Genomic DNA, 16,511 nt, shown 5'->3' with positions numbered 1-16,511 from the left:
ACGCTCTCCCATGCACATCTGTTGTAATTATGACCTTAGATAGTTTGAAGAAATTGGCTCAGTGGCCCCCAGGGCTCAATCACTCCTCGCTACTTACTCGGCCACCGTGGCACCCCTCAGCCTCCCCGCAGTGTCCTGGAAATGTATCCAAGGTGCCCAGGTTTTCTTAAATTTCTCATGAGATGACGAGTCCCAACTCGTGAGCTCCTCGAGTCTAAACAAATCTCTTATTTTACGTTTCCACTCTGTCAGAGTCGGGGGGGGTTTGCTGTTTCCACCTAAGGGCGATCAATTGTTTTGCCGCTCCCAGCATCAATGGCGCTAGCTCATGCTTCTTAGGTTGGAAATTCTCTGAAGGTAAGGATAAGAGTGCCTCCGCCGCAGTCAGGTCTGCCTTAAGTATGCTAAGGTTCTTCATAAACCCCATGACATCTGACCAGAATTGGGCGAGAGTAGGACAGAACCAAAAAATGTGAGACAGGTTACCCTGCAACTCCCCACACCTCCAACACAGAGGGGAGCTAATCAGTCCCAAATGATGCAGTTTTTCTGGTGTGTAGTACCATCGAGATAGTAACTTATTAAGCCGACTCTTGAAATAGAACACAATGGGAGAAGCCATGAGAAGCAACACAGATCTTTTGTTTGTCCAGTGGGGATAAAGAAATATTTAGTTCCACTTCCCATGAATATAGGAAAGGTGGCTGGGAGGAGTTTTCCTCATCTATGAGATTGGAATAGAATTTTGATACCACTTTCGGGACATAATGGTTAACCTTCGTCAATATTTCCAACCAGAGCCATTTAGTGGGCAACTGAGGAAGCGTTTTGATTTGACTCATAAAGTAAGTTACGTGTGAGAGTTGTAAATGGTTTATGGGACGTCTCCCCGCAGTCACTGGCCAGCCATTTGCGCATGGCCGTAACTTATATTTTTGCATGTAAAGTTTGGTAAACAATGAGACAACTGTTTAGTGACGGACTGTCAAAATTACCTGTAGCACAAGTAACGACACAGCACAGTAGAAAAGCTAACATGAAGGTTGGCCTCTCTGAGGCCTCCATAACGTGGACCTTTCACCAGGTCCAAAGTGGCCCAGTTTTAATCATATTTTATTCTCACTGCTACTCTGAGTGTTGCCTTTTTTGTTTTTCCAAATCCACCACATGCAGTAGCATGTAAAAATGTGGGCATCATTGGTCAAAATTACTGTTATTGTGAACTGTTAAGTTGAAAATGAAATTATCTCTAAAGTTGAAGATGACACATTTCCTTTGTATTTTAGGCAAAATAAAAATATATATTTTCATATTTTACATTTTAAAAATTACAAAAAGGAAATGGTTAGATGCAAAAGTTTGGGCACCCTGCATGGTTAGTACCTAGTAGCACCTCCTTTTGAAAGTATCAAAGCTTGTGAATGTTTTTTTGTAGCCAGACAAGAGTCTTTCAATTCTTGTTTGAGAGATTTTCATCCATTCTTCCTTGGAAAATTCTTCCAGTTTTGTGATATTCCTGGGCTGTCTTGCATGCACTATTTTCAGGTCTAAGCACAGATTTTCAATGATTTTCAGATCAGGGGACTGTGAGGGCCAATGTAAAACCTTCAGCTTGCGCCTTTTGAGGTAGTCTATTGTGAATTTTGACATGAGTTTTGGATAAATATCCATTTGTGGAAGCCATCATCTTTTCAAGTTCAGCTTTTTTTTTTACAGATGGTGTCGTTTCCAAAATGTATCAGGCTTGTTTAGATGTAATTTTGCATACTTCTGATGCTGCATGCTATGGTGAAGGTGCAGGAAAGGTTTTCTTCTAATGACTCTTCAATGAAGGCTGTATTTGTGCAGGTGTCTCTAAGCTCTAGAACAATGTAACACAACTCCAAAGTCTGCTAAATCTTTCTGAAGGTCTTTTGCAGTCAAGTGTAGTTTTCAATTTCCTTCTCTAGCAATCCAAAGAGCAGCTATCAATGAAATTTTACTTGGTTTTCCAGACCTTATCTTGACCTCTTCCTGTTAACTGCCATTTCTGAATTAAATTTAGAAGTAAGAAAAGGACAACTTGAAAACTGTGACAACACAGAATTTCTTCTTAACCCCTTCACGACCAGAGGTTTTTCCATTTTTGCTTTTTGCTTCGCTTCTTCCCAGAGCCATAAATTTTTTATTTTTTGTTTTTTTTGGTCAATATGGCCATGTGAGGGCTTCTTGCTTTGCGAGAGAAGATGTACTTTTGAAGACACCATTGGATTTAATATATCATGTACTGTAAAACAGGAAAAAAAATTCCCAAGTGCGGTGAAATTGCAAAAAAAGGGCAATTCCACAGTTGTTTTTTGTTTTGTTTCTTTTACCATGTTCACTGAATGCTAAAAGTGACCTGCCAATATGATTCTCCATGTTATTACAGGTTCATGGACACCAAACATGTCTAGGTTCTTTTTTTATTTAAATGGTGAAAAAAAAATCCAAAGTTTGTTAAACAAAAAAAATGGCACCATCTTCTGAGACCTGTAGTGTCTCCATTTTTCGTGATCTGGGGCTGGGTGAGGGCTTATTTTTTTTGCGCGCCAAGCTTACTTTTTTATTGATACCATTTTGGTGTAGCTACGATCTTTTGATCGCAAGTTATTTCATTTTATTGCAATGTAGCAGCGACCAAAAAAAACATAATTCTGACATTTTGAATTTTTTTCTCCGTTACGCCGTTTAGCGATCGAGTTAATTCTTTTTTTACTTTGACAGATCGGGCGATTAGGGCTAAGTAACAGCACATGTGAAAAAGGCTTGGGTATACAAATAGATCATAAACTAAACATGAGTCAACAGTGTGACGCAGCAGCAAAAAGGCAAATACAATTCTGGGATGTATTAACAGAAGCATACAGTCTAGATCACGTGAAGTCATTATCCCCCTCTACTCCTCTTTGGAAAACTGTGTCCAGTTTTGGGCACCACATTTTAAAAAAACGACATCAACAAACTTGAGCAAGTTCAGAGAGGAGAAACCAGAATGGTGACCGGTCTGCAAACCATGTCCTATGTGGAACGGTTACAGGATTTGGGAATGTTTAGCTTGCAAAAAAGAAGACTGAGAGGAGACTTAATAGCTGTCTACAAATATCTCAATGGCTGTCACATAGTAGAAGGATTATCTTTATTCTCATTTGCACAAGGAAAGACTAGAAGCAATGGGATGAAACTGAATGGGAGGAGAAAATGAGTAGAGAGTAGAATAAACTTTTTGACAGTGAGTGTGATCAATGAGTGAAACAGACTGCCATGAGAGGTGGTGATTTCTCCTTCAATGGAAGTCTTCAAACAAAGGCTGGACAGACATCTGTCTGGGATGATGCAGTGAATCCTGCTTTGAGCAGGGGGTTGGACCAGATGACCCAAGGAGGTCCCTTCCAACTCTACCATTCTATGATTCTGAACTCGGCGATACCAAATATGTGTATATTTGTTAAAAATAATATGGAACATACTGGCGCTCGCCGATATACCCACAGCAGCTGGTATCTAAACAGATTCTGAGCCAATTCTGTCATTAAGCAGAAGAGCAGGGTATTCAATAAAAGATGCTGTGCTTGAGGGTATATTTGATTTTTTTTTATTTTGAATGGGTCGAAGGGGAGTGATTTAAACTTTTATTTTTTTATTTTTTAAATATTTTTAAAAACATTTTTTACTTTATACATGCTTCAATAATCTCTATGGGAGATTAGAAGCTGCAGTACTTTGATCTCCTCTGCAACACACAGGCGATGATCAGATCGCTTGTGTGTAGCAGAAATGTTCAATTGCTATGAGCGTCGACCACCAGATGGTGTCAATAGCAATCTGGCAATGACAATCACAGAGGTCTGTTTCAGACCTTTGGTTGTCATAACGACCCATCGGTGGCCCATGATCATACGATGGGGTCACCGACGGGCGGGATTTTTGACACACTTCCAGTAAGCACAAGTTAAATGCCGGTGTCAGAAATTGACAGCAGCATTTAACTAGGTAACAGCCGTGGGTGGATCGCGATTCCCCCGTGGCTGTTGTGGGCATATGTCAGCTGTATATATCAGCTGACATGTGCACGGAAAGGTGAGGGCTCACTGCTGGAGCCCGCACCAAACAGGGGAAGTCCGACATCGGTGTACTATTACTCCCGATATTGGAAAGGGGTTAATTATGCCAGACGTAAATTCTGAAAGCCCAGAATCATAGACTATTGTCTGAATAATTGACTCTTTTTGGAGGCTGAATTGATATTTGTGAATTGATGAATGGTTGTCATTTACCTCTTATATCATCTCCAACAGTTTATTGCACTGTTATCTTTGCAAAACAGGAACAGAAGGTCACTTAACAATGTTTGCTGATATGCTGATTACACATTATACCAGGCCATACAGTTTGCTGACTTGCAAACATTGAAGGATAAACGATATATAATCAAAGAATGCAGGTTAACAGCATCACCCCTTCCCCCTGTGAATGATGGCTTGAAGGACAGTTGTGAATTATATAATGAGACTTTGCCTCTCTACAGGATCAAGGCCCCAATTGGAAGAACACAAATCTGCTCCACTGACCATCGCTGAACCCTCAGAGATGTCTTGAAGAATCCAGGTGGGACAATCCGGTCACCTGACCTTATATCTCTGGGGGTAGTCAGCTCTGGAAGCGGCTCTAATCCTGTCGAGTCAGCAGAAGAGTGAGACTTTATAATTTGCACCATCTTATGTATTTTGGTGTGGCTGTTCTATGGGTTATTTGCCTTTTTGTGGTTCAATAAAATATTGCCACACTGTTTTGTCTGAGTAGCATTCCGCCGACGGTAAAAGGAGAGTTCAGTGGGATGAGCCCTGGTCCATGTCGTTTCGGACTAGAACTCCCGTTGACACCAGTGTCTCCACAAAAACGCTTTGCTATCTTCTTATATCCTTCTCCTGCTTTATGGGCTTCCACCATTATAATTTTCAGTGTGCTAAGCAGCTGCTTAGAAGAACCCATGGCTGCTGTTTTTTTCCACAAGAACAGAGGAGGCTGGGTTTTTATAAAGCTGGTAAATTGGCATCACCTGGCTTTCCTAACGATGATATTGAATGAGCCATAACTCTAACAGGATAATTAAAGTCTGAAAACGTGGTCAAAGTTATCTGAGCACACAAATCTACAAGGGTGCCCAAATGTTTATGTTGGTCCATTTTCTTTTTTGTAATTTTTAAAACATAAAAAGATGAAAAATATTTTTTTGCCTAAAATACAAAGGAAATGTGTCATCTTTAACTTTAAATTAAATTTAGATCTTTTAGAGATCATTTTATCTTTAACTTGCTTAAATGTTCACAATAACAGTAGTTTTGACAAGGGATGCCCAAACTTTTACCTGCTACAGTAGTTCTAGAGATTTGGACCTTTTTATTTAGTGCTATATTTTACGGTCTTCTTCAAGGAGGAGACACTCGCAGGACAATAATGTGATATTTTCATACACTTGACACTGAAGATACCACAGGTAGCTGGCGTAACGCGTGGGGTTCACAGCCTTTCCTTCCATATTATATCGATCACAGGAGAAAATAAGGAGCGATCTCTCCACCTTCTTCATTGCCTGTCTTGGCGTATATCGGATTGCACTCGGTTGACATGTCAGTGCAGTTTGATGTTTTACATGCACCCATTGACTTAAATGGGTGGGTGTCGGGTGGTGATACGCTGCCAATCGCAGCATTCCGAATCGGCATGAGAAAAAATTATTTGCAGATCCACTAAACCTCATAGAATAACATTGGTCAGAGTGCAATGAGAGATTTTCTCGCATTGCACTCCTCGGTATTATACAGTAGGGCAAATGAGACGTAACAGTGATCCTTTTTGTGTCATCACAGCCACTCTATTAAGTTTTTGGTTTTTCTACCTATTTTTTCTTAAGGTATATTTTTATTCTTTCAATTGTATTTTTCATCTATTTCTTACATTTTGTATTTTGGCTGTGCATTACACTATCCTATTGCACATATGGATTTATAGGACAGTTCTTTGGATGCCCTGTTCCTTGTGTTGTGTCTCTTGTTTTAGACGTTTACAAAATATAAAAATTAAATAAAAAATGTTTTAGCATATACATGTATATTGTCTATTGTATTGCATGGGTGCTAGTGCTGGTTTAAACCATTTCCATTTCTTTTTTTTGTATCACAGCACAATAATGCAGAACAGCCAAAGACACACCACCAAGATCCATGCATCCATCCAAGACCATAAAATTTTGCACTGAATAAAAAGGTCTAAATCTCTGGATTTTGCGGAATTTTAAAAAAAGAATAACCTGAAAACTCGGGAGTGGTGGGAATAAAATAAGAGTAAAAAGTGGGCACTTTTGACCTGGTCACATCTCCTCTGTAAATAAGGCTGAACTGAAATTCCAGAAATGGGCCATGGAGTATTCTAAACCTGTTATCCTCCCTCTTATTGCCTTCCTGTCCTAAAAGTCAGTGACCCCTGCAGTTATGGGTGAGTGTTGTAGTGCCAAATAACTAGGAAAGGAATATAGAAATGTACAGTCATGGCCAAAAGTTTTGAGAATGACACAAATATTATATTTTCACATGATCTGCTGGCCTCTGGTTTTTATGTGTGTTTGTCAGATGTTTTTATCACATACAGAAATATAATTGCAATCATATTATGAGTAGCAAAAGGTTATATTGACAGTTAGAATGAGTTAATGCAGCAAGTCAATATTTGCAGTGTTGACCCTCCTTCTTCAGGACCTCTGCAATTCTCTCTGGCATGCTCTCAATCAACTTCTGGATCAAATCCTGACTGATAGCAGTCCATTCTTGCAAAATCAATGCTTTTATTTTGTCTGAATTTGAAGGTTTTTGTTTGTCCACCCGTCTCTTGATGATTGACCACAAGTTCTCAATGGGATTAAGATCTGGGGAGTTTCCAGGCCATGGTCCCAAAATCTCTATGTTTTGTTCCCTGAGCCATTTAGTTATCACCTTTGCTTTATGGCAAGGTGCTCCATCATGTTGAAAAAGGCATTGTTGATCGCCAAACTGCTCTTGGACGGTTGGGAGAAGTTGCTCTTGGAGGACATTCTGGTACCATTCTTTATTCATGGCTGTGTTTTTAGGCAAGAATGAGAGAGAGCCCATTCCCTTGGCTGAGAAGCAACCCCACACATGAATGGTTTCAGGATGCTTGACAGTTGGCATGAGACAAGACTGGTGGTAGCGCTCACCTGGTCTTCTCCGAATAAGCCGTTTTCCAGATGTCCCAAACAATCGAAAAGGGGATTCATCAGAGAAAATGACTTTACCCCAGTCCTCAGCAGTCCACTCCCTGTACCTCTTGCAGAATATCAGTCTGTCCATGATGTTTTTCCTGGAGAGAAGTGGCTTCTTTGCTGCCCTCCTTGAGACCAGGCCTTGCTCCAAGAGTCTCCGCCTCACAGTGCGTGCAGATGCACTCACACCTGCCTGCTGCCATTCCTGAGCAAGCTCTGCACTGCTGGTAGCCCGATCCCGCAGCTGAAACACTTTTAAGAGACTGTCCTGGCGCTTGCTGGTCTTTCTTGGGCGCCCTGGAGCCTTTTTGGCAACAAGGGAACCTCTCTCCTTGAAGTTCTTGATGATGCGATAGATTGTTGACTGAGGTGCAATCTTTCTAGCTGCGATACTCTTCCCTGTTAGGCCATTTTTGTGCAGTGCAATGATGACTGCACGTGTTTCTTTAGAGATAACCATGGTTAACAGAAGAGAAACAATGATGCCAAGCACCAGCCTCCTTTTAAAGTGTCCAGTGGTGTCATTCTTACTTAATCATGACAGATTGATCTCCAGCCCTGTCCTCATCAACACCCACACCTGTGTTAATGGAGCAATCACTGAAACGATGTTAGCTGGTCCTTTTAAGGCAGGGCTGCAATGATGTTGAAATGTGTTTTGGGGGATTAAGTTCATTTTCTAGGCAAATATTGACTTTGCAAGTAATTGCTGTTAAGCTGATCACTCTTTATAACATTTTGGAGTATATGCAAATTGCCATTAGAAAAAATGAAGCAGTAGACTTTGTAAAAATTAATATTTGTGTCATTCTCAAAACTTTTGGCCATGACTGTAATGTAAATTATACTTTTAAGTCTATTGATCTTTTTTATCTTTAACCACTTCAAGACCTGGCTATTTACATCCATTAATGACCAGGCACATTTTCAATTTTTTCATACATGCAGTTTAAAGAGCTGTAACGTCTTTTCTCATTTGAATAACCAAATAATTTGTACATCATTCTTTCATGGTAAGTGGGGCTACATTTTTATGTCACTATCCTGTTCGCTTATTTTTGCTGATATCAGTGGGAAAATAAATAAAAATAATTGTCTGTTTTTCCCATTTTTATATGACAATGGAGGACCACTAAAATTCAGTGCAGAGACTGGTGCACATAACCCACTTTGAGCAGCGCTCCTGATACTGTCCAGAGAGTAAACTGGAGCATCTATAAGAGGAAGACATACGGCATAGTTCTATGCAGCAGTCTGCATGTATAATTGCTGAGAACATTCAGTAAGCGCTTCTTTTATTCATACTATCTGTGCAGTATTATGAACACTACTTAAAGCAAGTTATATGAGCTCTTCAATCAGTACACTCATAACCCATTTTTTACAGAAAAAACAACTGTGCATGCTAAACCAGAAGAGGAAGCCCACTACAGGACGAGCTATATCAATGGGAGACTGTAATAGAAATATAACGCAATTTAAAAAATGAATTTATACACAAAATGTGTAATGTGATTTATACGCAGAATGCATTTACTATGATGGTAAGGTTCCTTTAAGTAAAAGAGGAAAAAAAAAAGAATGAAAAATTGGATGTTATATGTACTGGTATTTCATAGGAATACATACATGCCTTTTCAAATTCACGATTTCAATTACCATGAGTTTATATTCATGTGCTGAAACATTCCAGAACATCACAATCACTTTTTTTCCCTCCATAGTTTATCATTTTCACGTTGCTTTCTATCTAAATGTGTTTGCAACAGTTTTGCATATAAAATTACATTGACATTTACAGACAAGAGACAGATGCTTACAGTATGTGTTTTTTAAGCAAAGTGTGAAATCCCTGGCAGAAAGAAACATTCATGACATATAGGTCTTGCTCCACAAAATGTCTTCTTTATTCTGCTCCATGTACAGTGGGGCAAAAAAGTATTTAGTCAGTCAGCAATAGTGCAAGTTCCACCACTTAAAAAGATGAGAGGCGTCTGTAATTTACATCATAGGTAGACCTCAACTATGGGAGACAAACTGAGAAAAAAAAATCCAGAAAATCACATTGTCTGTTTTTTTTTCATTTTATTTGCATATTATGGTGGAAAATAAGTATTTGGTCAGAAACAAGCAATCAAGATTTCTGGCTCTCACAGACCTGTAACTTCTTCTTTAAGAGTCTCCTCTTTCCTCCACTCATTACCTGTAGTAATGGCACCTGTTTAAACTTATCAGTATAAAAAGACACCTGTGCACACCCTCAAACAGTCTGACTCCAAACTCCACTATGGTGAAGACCAAAGAGCTGTCAAAGGACACCAGAAACAAAATTGTAGCCCTGCACCAGGCTGGGAAGACTGAATCTGCAATAGCCAACCAGCTTGGAGTGAAGAAATCAACTGTGGGAGCAATAATTAGAAAATGGAAGACATACAAGACCACTGATAATCTCCCTCGATCTGGTGCTCCACGCAAAATCCCACCCCGTGGGGTCAGAATGATCACAAGAACGGTGAGCAAAAATCCCAGAACCACGCGGGGGGGACCTAGTGAATGAACTGCAGAGAGCTGGGACCAATGTAACAAGGCCTACCATAAGTAACACACTATGCCACCATGGACTCAGATCCTGCAGTGCCAGACGTGTCCCACTGCTTAAGCCTGTACATGTCCGGGCCCGTCTGAAGTTTGCTAGAGAGCATTTGGATGATCCAGAGGAGTTTTGGGAGAATGTCCTATGGTCTGATGAAACCCAACTGGAACTGTTTGGTAGAAACACAACTTGTCGTGTTTGGAGGAAAAAGAATACTGAGTTGCATCCATCAAACACCATACCTACTGTAAAGCATGGTGGTGGAAACATCATGCTTTGGGGCTGTTTCTCTGCAAAGGGGCCAGGACGACTGATCCGGGTACATGAAAGAATGAATGGGGCCATGTATCGTTAGATTTTGAGTGCAAACCTCCTTCCATCAGCAAGGGCATTGAATATGAAACGTGGCTGGGTCTTTCAACATGACAATGATCCAAAGCACACAGCCAGGGCAACGAAGGAGTGGCTTCGTAAGAAGCATTTCAAGGTCCTGGAGTGGCCTAGCCAGTCTCCAGATCTCAACCCTATAGAAAACCTTTGGAGGGAGTTGAAAGTCCGTGTTGCCAAGCGAAAAGCCAAAAACATCACTGCTCTAGAGGAGATCTGCATGGAGGAATGGGCCAACATACCAACAACAGTGTGTGGCAACCTTGTGAAGACTTACAGAAAACGTTTGACCTCTGTCATTGCCAACAAAGGATATATCACAAAGTATTGAGATGAAATTTTGTTTCTGACCAAATACTTATTTTCCACCATAATATGCAAATAAAATGAAAAAAAAACAGACAATGTGATTTTCTGGATTTTTTTTTCTCAGTTTGTCTCCCATAGTTGAGGTCTACCTATGATGTAAATTACAGACGCCTCTCATCTTTTTAAGTGGTGGAACTTGCACTATTGCTGACTGACTAAATTCTTTTTTGCCCCACTGTAAATGGCGCTTTGGAAAATTCCACCCACTTGCACTGTATTGTGCATAGTGGCAGAATATACAGGAATGAGCATTAGAAAACTGCATCAAATTTGTCATAGGTGAGCATGGCTTCAGAGTTATGTCGTATGATATTGTGCATGCTGCGAAGGAGATTACCTCCAGGAAGTGCTACTTTATATGTTTACTACACATCTGCTGTACCTAGGCATTGCTACTGAGGTCCATGTTCCTCCAATACGGCAAATACTAAACTGAAATACACTATCAAGCTTTGTAAACTATAACAGTCAGTGAGCTGGGGAAGATCTTATTTAAAAAGACCTGCTACTTGCTTAAAAATTGAGTCTAATACCTTGCAAAAGTATTGTTTTTTAATACAATATAAATCGTGATCTACAAATCAGGAACATAACACAATTGTTAGCAATAGCTTCTCTTAAGACCCCCTTGCATTATGCCAAATATGATGTCTCATTCAGGCAACCCTCTTTTAAGACGGATTCCGGATCCACCTTAAACTCTTTCTTCGAGAATGATAACTTTTTTATTTATGTGTCTTGAGCTGTATGAGAGCTTGTTTTATTGCGTGATGAGTTATAGCTTTATATGGCACTAGACATGAGTAATGCCCTGGTCAACTGGGGAAACTTATCTTCACCTCTGCGCCTGATATCCTGGGCACCTCTGACACTTAATAGGCCCCCGTCACATATTTCATGAAATCGCTTTGGGCCTAGAAAGCATGAGGCACCTGGGATGCCGGGTGTTCAGGTACAGACCAGGTTCCACAAAGGATCAGACTGGACACCGGAGCGAGAATTCTCCCTCAGTCTCCTTTCTTCTGACACTGCTCACTGCACTGATGGGGATATTAGTGTAGTGAGCAGCATCAGAAGAAAGGAGAGAGAGAAGAGAACGCCTGCGTACAGTGCATACATGGCTTCACACACACCGGCAGCATTCAGACAGTGGGAAGAAAGCACTGTCAATCAGACGTGGGGAAGGGTCCCAATATGCAAATGAGACATAACAGTGCACCAAATTTTTGCCTATGCCAAGGGTGCACTAAACCCTCCTCCTTTGCATACGAATTATCAGACTGTTTTTCTCAGATGGAGAGAAAATGGTTGTGAGACCCTAGCCTTAGAGTGAGTGGTTTCTCTTTATAGACATTCTATCAGTTCTATAGGTGCTGGAATTCCTTATACTTTTGCTACACAAGCATCATGCTGGTAACTGTCCAATGGATTGCCTATCACAAACTTAAAGCCCCCTCCTCTACCCTATCTGGTATGCTTGTATGCAGTATGACAGACAAGAGAGCAGAAGCCGAGAGACAAAGATCTGTCTACCCTGGTCCTGTAACCCTTCCTGTGTCTCTGCTGCTAGAGCTAGATTATACTTGACATAGTTAGCGGACAGCAAGACAAATGGGAGCCACCTAGTGGCCAGCACTGGTTGGTGATTTATCTGAAGTAAGACAACACAATTTTTATATAAAGTGATTTGTCAGTCACATAAAAAATGGGAAGACGTACGATGAGCATGTGAGCCGCATTCAACAATAAGATGAGTGAAGTATAGTTACCATGGATGCCTCAGGGCCTGTTCACAAGTGTATCTTTTGCTTGGATCTTTCTCCATCAAATGACCTATAAAGTCTTTAGCTGTTGAAATGCAAATAAAAAGTTTATATGGAACAGCTGCTAATTTCTGCACTGTGATATAAGGCAACTGTTCGTGTTTCTGTGTTGAATGTCATCTCAGAATTTGTAACTTTTCTGCATATTTATTTTCAGAATATAAGATGCTTATTTGCACACGATATGTTAAGAGAAATTAACTGTTATCACTTTTATTTTCCACCCTTTTAACTGGCAAAGCCTACCTGTGTGCACACTTCCTCTTGGGAGAGGGGGGTCTATCTGCTTGCCAATAAAATTGCACTCGCTTATAACAATTAGGCCGGGGTCACACTTGCGAGAAACTTGCACGAGTCTCGCATCAGTACCCGGCACTCGGGATCGGTGTGCGGCTGCATGTATTTCTGTGCAGCTGAGCGCTCCGGTCCGAGTGCCGGCAGCAGTGCCAGGTATTGAGACGAGAGACTCGTACAAGTTTCTCGCAAGTGTGACCCCGGCCTAAAAGGTTTAAGTTAACCTTTATGGAAAATTAAAGATCATATCAAGTAATATTCCGGCTGCTGCTCAAGTTATCACAAGTTATCTTGTTAGCCTAAAAATGCAGCAAATCTGAGCCATTATTCCAGTACGATTGTTTGAGACTGATTTACTAAGGGCCAGGGGTGTACTCGATCACATCTGTTAAATCATAGGACTTCATCCATAATAAGTACATAGTGGTTGATTTAAAGGGGCTGTCCACTAGTTGTGCAAGAGGCCCCCGTGTAAACTAAATCTCACCTGCATTAGCGCTTTTCCAGTTATGTCGCCGCTATGTCTCCTGATGCTCACGTGAAACTCCTATTTCTCTTGGATGAAATCTAAACTATCCTAGGGAAATGGAAATGCTTCTGATAGGCTGCAGTGGTCATGTGACATAACAATGTTACATGAGCACCATGAGACACAACGCCAAAATCGCTGCACAGGTGAGTAGATAGTGTTTTTACTTTATATGGGACCCTGGTGCATGTAAAAAAAGGTTTACCAAGCAGTGCACAACCCCTTTAAAAAAGTTCAAAAGTGCAAGTTAGTGGTAAACTGTCTAGAACAACTTGAACGCTGACAAACTGGACCAATATCAGATGATGAAATTATAGCGAGAGATATTCTTGCCTTCTTCATCTGTTTATGTGAGGCAAATTTTAATCAGATCAAATGTCCATTAACACACATCAATTTTGGTCTGAAATTGGACAGATATCTGTATAAGTTTCACTATAATCGGAATGCCTAAACAAATACTTGTTCATACGGTGAAACTACTTTTAACCTTGCTTAACCTCTTTGTGACCGGGCCAATTTTGACCTTAATGACCAGGCCAAATTTTTTAAATTTGACCAGTCTTTATGAGGTTATAACTCTGGAACGCTTCAACGGATCCCAGTGATTTTGAGACTGTTTTATTGTGACATGTTGTTCTTCATAATAGTGGTAAAATTTGTTCGGCTTGCGTCTATTTGTGAAAATATCGGAAATTTAGCGAAAATTTAAAAAATGACATTTTGGAACGCAGACTTTGATGGAATGATCTGTGGGTGTCATGTCGCATTTGGAGAGCCCCTGATGTGCCCCCAAACAGTGAAAAGTCCCCACAAGTGACCCCATTTTGAAAACTACAATCCTTAAGGATTTTAACCAGGGGTACAATGAGCATTTTGAACCCACAGGTACTACAGAGAATTTGATAACTTTAGGTCCTCATATTGAAAATTTTCGTTTATTTTCATGAAAATGTGGTTTTAGACACAAATTTGTAATTTTCACAATGGATAATACAGACCCCATAATATGTTGTGCAATTTGTCCCAAACGCAGCGATACTTGGGCACATGGCAGGTCTAGGAAAGGAAAGAGCACTTTTTGCCTGGGATATATTGTGAATGCCATGTCGCATTTGAAAAGCCCCTGACATGTGAAAACAGCAGAAACCCCCACAATTGACCCTATTTTGGACACTAGACCCCTCAAGGGATTCATCTAGGAGTGTACTGAGCATTTTGAACCGATAGGCGCCTCACAGAATTTTATAACATTGAGATGTGAAAATATGACATTTTAGTGATAAAAATGAAATTTTTGTATTTGCTGCAAATTTGTAAGGTGCACCGGGGTTAATAGGTGAAATAGGTGAAACTGGACCCCAAAATTTATTGCACAATTTCTCCCGAACGCAGTGCTCCTCCATATGTTGTCAGAAATTACTGTTAGGCCACACATCAGGGCTGAGAAGGAAGGAGCGCTATTTGGCTTTTGGAGCACAGATTTTTGCAAGAATAGTTTGCGGGTGACACTTTCGGAGCCCCTAAGGTGCCCGAACAGCAGAAAAACCCCAAATCCCAAATGTGACCTCACTGTAGAAACTGCACTTCTCAATGAGTTCATCTACAGCTGCAGTGACTATTTTGTAACATCCACGTCAGGCTTTTTTTCGGAGAATTGCAAATCTGCTAGTCTAGTGCCCATACATTGTGTCCCCATACAGCGTAGCGCCCCATATATTGTAACGCCCCCATACATTGTGCCCAGCTTGTGCTTCTGGAGACACACACCCCTTTAATTAAGTGCTCCCTCCCCATGTGGCCGCTTGCTGTGGCTTAGGCACAGAGGGGGTTCAAAGGAGGGGGCATTTCTATTTGGGAGCACAGAATTAACTAGATTTTATCTGAGGAGGCGGGAGCAATGTCACTGTTCCAGAGACTTTGTTTTACCAGTAACGTGGGAACCCCCTATAGTTTCAGTGACAGATTCCGGGCCTGAGTGGGGGCTGGTTTTGTGCAGGATAAATTAGGGTTTTATTGGTAACTTTTTGGGTTATATAATATTTTTACATCGCTTACAGAGTAAGGCTAGGATCACATTCTTGTGTTCTACGCTGAGCACTTATGTTGGGGTTTCCTTGTAAATGCTACAAAAATGTTATCCAGATGAAACCCACTACGGAATCACCCAACATAATGAGGCAGATGGAGACACATTGTTCTCCGCTTGACGCCTGCTCCGATGGTGTCCATTTTTTTTAGGCGTGCACAGATCTGTGATCATCCACACTTGTTCTCAAATAAACGCCTAAATGATGGGACACTGCCGAAACACAGATCAGTCCAATGTGACTCCATCTGCCTCATAAGTGAGTGGTTCCGTCAGGGGTTTTGTATTAATCGTTTTGGGGAATGTACACGGAAACTCCGACGTAAGCGCTCAGCAGAGAGAACAGGACAAATGTGAGCAGAGCTTTATTCTGATTTTTGGGAGGTAAATGAACAAATAGACATCAGTACAAGGATAGTTTTTATTTTTATGTGGTATAAGTGATAAGTTGGATTTATTCTTCGGGTCAATGCGATTACAGTGATACCATATTTATATAGGTTTTTTAAGGTTTTGCTGCTATCGCAAAGTAAAAACGCTTTTTTAAAAAAAAAAGTATTTTTTTTGTCGCCATATTCTGAGAGTTGTAACTATTTTATTTTTTGGCGAACAGGGCTGAATGAGGGTTTACTTTTTGCAGAACAAGCTGAAGACTTTTTTGGTACTATTTTGGGGTACATAATATTTTTGATAGCTTTTTATTCCGATTTTTCAGACACTGAACAAAAAACACCAATTCAGTTATGGTAATTATTTTTTTAAAACCTTGTTTTGACTGAATAAAAAATATATATATTTTTAACCCTTTAGTGACAGAGCCAATTTGGTACTTAATGACCAAGCCAATTTTTACAATTCTGATCACTGTCACTTTATGAGGATTCAGCTCTGGAACACTTCAATGGATCCCACTGATTCTGAGAAAGTTTTTTCGTGACATATTGTACTTCATGTTTGTGTTAAAATTTCTTCGATATAACTTGCGTTTATTTATGAAAAACGGAAATTTGGCACAATTTTTGAAAATTTAGCAATTACAAACTTTTTATTTTTGTGCCCTTAAATCAGAGAGTGATGTCACACAAAATAGTTAATAAATAACATTTCCCACATGTCTACTTTACATCAGCACA

At 40.3% G+C, this 16,511-nt stretch overlaps 1 protein-coding gene across 3 annotated transcripts in view; it reads right to left on the bottom strand.

The window, feature by feature from the left end:
* CAMK1D (calcium/calmodulin dependent protein kinase ID) overlaps positions 1 to 16,511 on the bottom strand; it is a 371,674-nt gene that overhangs the window by 17,233 nt on the left and 337,930 nt on the right. For all 3 annotated transcript variants that reach the window (XR_012221357.1, XM_073551254.1, XM_073551255.1), the window contains exon 8: positions 12,413 to 12,491. Coding sequence is in view for 2 of the 3 variants with exons in the window: in XM_073551254.1 (XP_073407355.1) it covers positions 12,413 to 12,491 (79 nt within the window). In the remaining variant the exon portion in view is untranslated. The remainder of the gene's footprint in view (positions 1 to 12,412; positions 12,492 to 16,511) is intronic.

Source organism: Dendrobates tinctorius, unplaced genomic scaffold, assembly GCF_039654945.1.
Source record: "Dendrobates tinctorius isolate UK_male_01 unplaced genomic scaffold, ASM3965494v1 ptg000174l, whole genome shotgun sequence".
In the NCBI taxonomy this organism is placed as follows: Eukaryota; Metazoa; Chordata; class Amphibia; order Anura; family Dendrobatidae; genus Dendrobates; species Dendrobates tinctorius.
The sequence above is the reverse complement of the archived record's forward strand: the minus strand, read 5'-3'. Positions and strand labels throughout refer to the sequence as shown.